The 4,339-nt window shown below is 36.5% G+C and overlaps 1 protein-coding gene across 1 annotated transcript; it reads right to left on the reverse strand.

The window, feature by feature from the left end:
* Positions 1–245: 245 nt before the first annotated feature.
* On the reverse strand, positions 246–1,695 carry LOC103961912 (ethylene-responsive transcription factor 2). The gene is made up of 2 exons (XM_048565869.1): positions 1,645–1,695; positions 246–1,614 (listed from the first exon to the last, which is right to left on the reverse strand). The coding sequence occupies exon 2, from the start codon at positions 1,529–1,531 to the stop codon at positions 500–502; it is 1,032 nt and encodes a 343-aa protein (XP_048421826.1). The 5' UTR covers positions 1,532–1,614; positions 1,645–1,695; the 3' UTR covers positions 246–499.
* Between the last annotated feature and the right edge of the window lie 2,644 nt (positions 1,696–4,339).

Consider the following 4,339-nt stretch of genomic DNA (forward strand, 5'->3'; position numbering starts at 1 on the left):
TTCGTTATTGCCATCATTTCTTGGTGAGAGTAATGATTGGATTCAGAAATGAACACAAAAATATTACAGACTTCTCGTCAACTTTTATTTTTATGTTTTACATGCCTACTCACAATGTTTGTGCGTTGTTACTAATTTTACGTCTGCTCAACTGTTCTTCGACTGTTTCAGTCATTTGTTCTACATTAGTCATTGCATTACATTTTCAATGACCAAACCCACAAATACGCACTAAACAAATTAACTAAATAAACAAACTCGTAAAATATAAATAAGTATAAGCAAAGTTTAAAATATGAAAATAGAAAACTCTTTAAGATCACTCCTCTCTCTCTATAGACAACGAATTTCTTCGACATGTGCGAATCCTACTCTCATCTCGAAACCCTTTGTTGGTGGTTTGCAGTTGCAATTACCGATCAATCGATTTTTTTGTAATAACAATTGCAGGTTCACATTAACCACCCATAGTACATTATTTTCAGGTCACAGATGGTAATCAGCTAACCAATAGTTGCTCGCCAAGTGGCAGCAGATACAAGGTATTGTTCTTTTGCCTTTTATGACGCATATTTGCCTGATGATCATGATCAGCCGACGAGGAGACTGACTTATCTAATTTGGTCCTCTTGGTGGCCGCCGTTGGCGTTGCTGAAGAAGAAGAAGAAGAAGAAGAAGAAGAAGAAAAAGTACTACTGCTGGCGGCGGCCTCTTGCTCTGGCTCTTTTCGTTTGCCGGTGACTCGAACAGGCGGAGGCTCATTCAACCCAATCCGGTGAGGGAAATTGAGCAAAGCCTTGGAGCCACGAATGCGAAAGGCGGCACGGTCGTAAGCCAAAGCAGCTTCCTCCGAAGTCTCGTAGGTACCAAGCCACACTCTGGCCCCATTCTTAGCCGGGTCACGTATCTCCGCCGCGAATTTTCCCCACGGCCTCTGCCTCACGCCTCGATAATGCTTCCCTCTCGCCACCCCCGACTTTTGTAATTTCGGGACATTCACATTCACTCCATCTTGTTCAGCTACTGCATCTCCTACTTGTACTTGATTTTGATCACGGTCGTCATGATCCAACGGAGGAATATCAGTATCAGGTGGGAGGACTAGGGTTGGTGAGGGTTCGTTTCCATTAATGGAAACATTAAAATCGTGGTGTTGAGATTGAGTGGAAACATCTGGTGGCAGCTGATCATGACTTTGATCAAAAAGATGATCAAGATCATACGTCTGTTCGGGTTTGACACATTCCAAGGAGTGGTCGGGAGACCATCCGAGGCTAAGAGCGTCGTGAAGGGAGTTGTAGTCGATCATGTCATCCCAATCGTCGACTTGGAAGGGTAAAGTGTGGTCGGGAGACCATCCGAGGCTAAGAGCATCATGAACGGAGTTGTAGGCGATCATGTCCTCGGAATTGTCGACTTGGAAGGGTAAATCTCCCCATTGTTGCGTTAAGCACGGCATCATACATGGACTGCTAATATTGTTCACCGTCAATGAGCAGCAGCTTGTGTAGTGCTGAGGTTGTTCTTCCATCTTTGCTTGTTAGCTTTGTCCTTAATTTGGATGACTAGGCTAACAAAAAGAAGAGAGAGAGAGAGAGAGAGAGAGAGAGAGAGAGAGAGAGAGAGAGAGAGAGAGAGAGTGTGTGTGTGTGTGGAATTGAGAAGTTGATTCACAAATTTCGGAAGACGAGGAGGTATGAAGGGGTATATGTATAGAAGTCGGGGCTGGATACTGTTGTAGCTGTCTTTTTGGTACACTCAGAACACAATTACGTGTGCATAATTTTAATCAAATTATATGTGTATTCATTTTTTATAAACAAACCCTAAAAATAAAAGATACAAGTATGTCGCGCATTCTCATAACACAGTAAAAATTACATTACGTGATATAGTGATTAAAGTAAAAATTTGTCAACCAAAATGACCCAAATAAATATTTTTTTTCTGACCAAAAAAATTAAAAATATCTTTTTCTATTTTCTTAATGATTGTCTTTTAGAAAAATACCTTTCCGAAGGTTTCTGTGAACTTTCTGCCTTTCTTTTTCTTTCTTTCTTTTTTTGCTGTAATATGAATGGAAATTGCAAAGTCACAAGCAACCACATTGCGTGGGGTTAATGGGACCGCACGTCTATATACACACTGATGTCACGGTGGCTTCCGTCGGCAGTTCGCCAGGTGATGTATTTGATCTTCATGCATTGTGAAACTACAATTTGTTATTCATATTTTTCAATTCAATAGATTCGACGATTGGATACAGAGAAGTGTAAAAAAGGTGAAAATGGTGTGTGAATCACACCACCCTTGTTTTAATGTAATTAGACACAGATTGTCTTAAGAAAAAAAAACTACGCACGAATTAACAACTGATGATATCCTGTATGCACTTGTGGGATCACCGTGTTAACAGAAAATCTCTTCTATTTTTGTTTCCCTTTTATTTTTGTTAATAACTTCCAAACGTGATAGTTGAATACTTAACTTTGTGTAGTAAATATGATTATAGATAGAGGTGATGCTATCCACACACTTATGTTTACTTTTCACACAACATTTTTAATTTTTGACCGTCGAATCGAATAAATTGAAGAGAATTATAAGGCAAAAATTATCAAAGAATGCATGAAAAGTAGTAACGGATCTGTAAATAGCACTATCCTATTATTAATATGATGTCATGAACATGCAAAATCTGTTTTGAAAAATAACGAATAAAAATGATGATCTTGCAACTTACGACATGAAAGACAACTAGTCAAATTGCATAATAAAGAATTATGGGTGGAAGGAGACAAAATCTTGAGTGCAACTATGATGAAGAAAATAGAAAGAAAATAATATCCATCTGTAACCGTGAGGCTATTTCTAATGCAACCAATTTTTTTTAGTCAAAAGGTATATTTTGACTCTAAATTTATAGATTTTCTCACAAATGCAAAGTTACATTTGATTTTAGATATCTCTAAAGTTAAAAGTAAGACCAAAAAATCGAGAATAAGAAAGTTATAACTCTAAAATGGGGTTAATCACTCTTTAAAGCATATGAGTTTAACTACATATGAATCGAAAATGTTATAACTTATCGTTGAATTGGAGATATCCTAAGACATCTCCAGTCTCCACCCATGGTTCAATTTATAGAGCAATTGGGTTGGATTGTCTTTGACCTAAAAAAAAGCGGTCCACCGGTGCAAATAATGGAGGGCAATTGGGCCAAGAGCTTGTGCTCTTTTAGCTGCCCTTGCAAGATTTGCCTTGGCTTGTGCCAGTAAGGCCAACCCCCCCGCACAACCAAGCGTCCATGTAGACTATTGCCTTGCCCTCGCAGATTGTTAGGTTTCCAACAGATCTTTTATCTGGACTACTGGATTTCTAATGTTAGAAAAGAAATTGAAAATTGAAGGTTGTCCCATATGACATAATCTGGTGCATATGATTCAACCCAAATTTAGTAAATCAACGGCCTGAATTAATTTGAAGGTAAAAAAATTTAAAAAAAAAATACAAATGTTTATTAACAACACACTTAAAAATTTTACAAAGTTCAACCACCTTCTTTATTTGCGTTTTATTTTTAATTAATTACGCTCGTTATTATGCTTTGTCTTGTATTTAAAATTAAACAATCATAATTAAATAGAGAGTTTTATTTTCAAATTAGAACAAACATATTAAATACACACTTACAGGGCACAAAACATAATATATATATATATATATATATATATATATATATACACATTTATGAATAGTAATCACACTTGCTTTCGCCTTTTAATTTCCTCTTCTGAAAGGAATGAGATTGCACAAAGACAATTATTGTTCAGAGCAAATAGTTAAGACAATTTCATTACCCTTGCCTTTACCCTCTAAAACAGGTGGAGTTGTTCTAAGAAAACGGACGTTAGCTAACGTAGTTTCGCCCAAAGAATGACATTAAATTATGCAATAATACCTATTTTTGTTTTTGTGTTGTTGAGATTAATATCTCTGTACCCTTCTCCAGCTAGAATACAACGTACATATGCTGACAGCCTTGGCTGCTTGTTTAACTTTGTCGCCTTTCACCTAATTCATCAAATAATTAACTACTTTTAATTGTTTTTATTTGAATCTTAGGAGGAGGTATCTGATTTTATATTATTTATGTTAAAACCTAAAAAATAAAATAAGTTCACACGTAAAACGGCATGACTAATTTTATATTTGATGGGTGATCCAGACAAAAGATTTAGTATAAATTATAAATAGATTAGTTTTTGGGGGCTATCCTGAAAAAGGACAAAAAGAAAGCCCATGACTGCAATTTGTCCGACAGTAACTTCACCTTATT

This window comes from the organism of the source record quoted next, unplaced genomic scaffold (genome assembly GCF_019419815.1).
Source record: "Pyrus x bretschneideri cultivar Hongxiangsu unplaced genomic scaffold, Pyrus_bretschneideri_v1 Contig4, whole genome shotgun sequence".
NCBI classification, from domain to species: domain Eukaryota; kingdom Viridiplantae; phylum Streptophyta; class Magnoliopsida; order Rosales; family Rosaceae; genus Pyrus; species Pyrus x bretschneideri.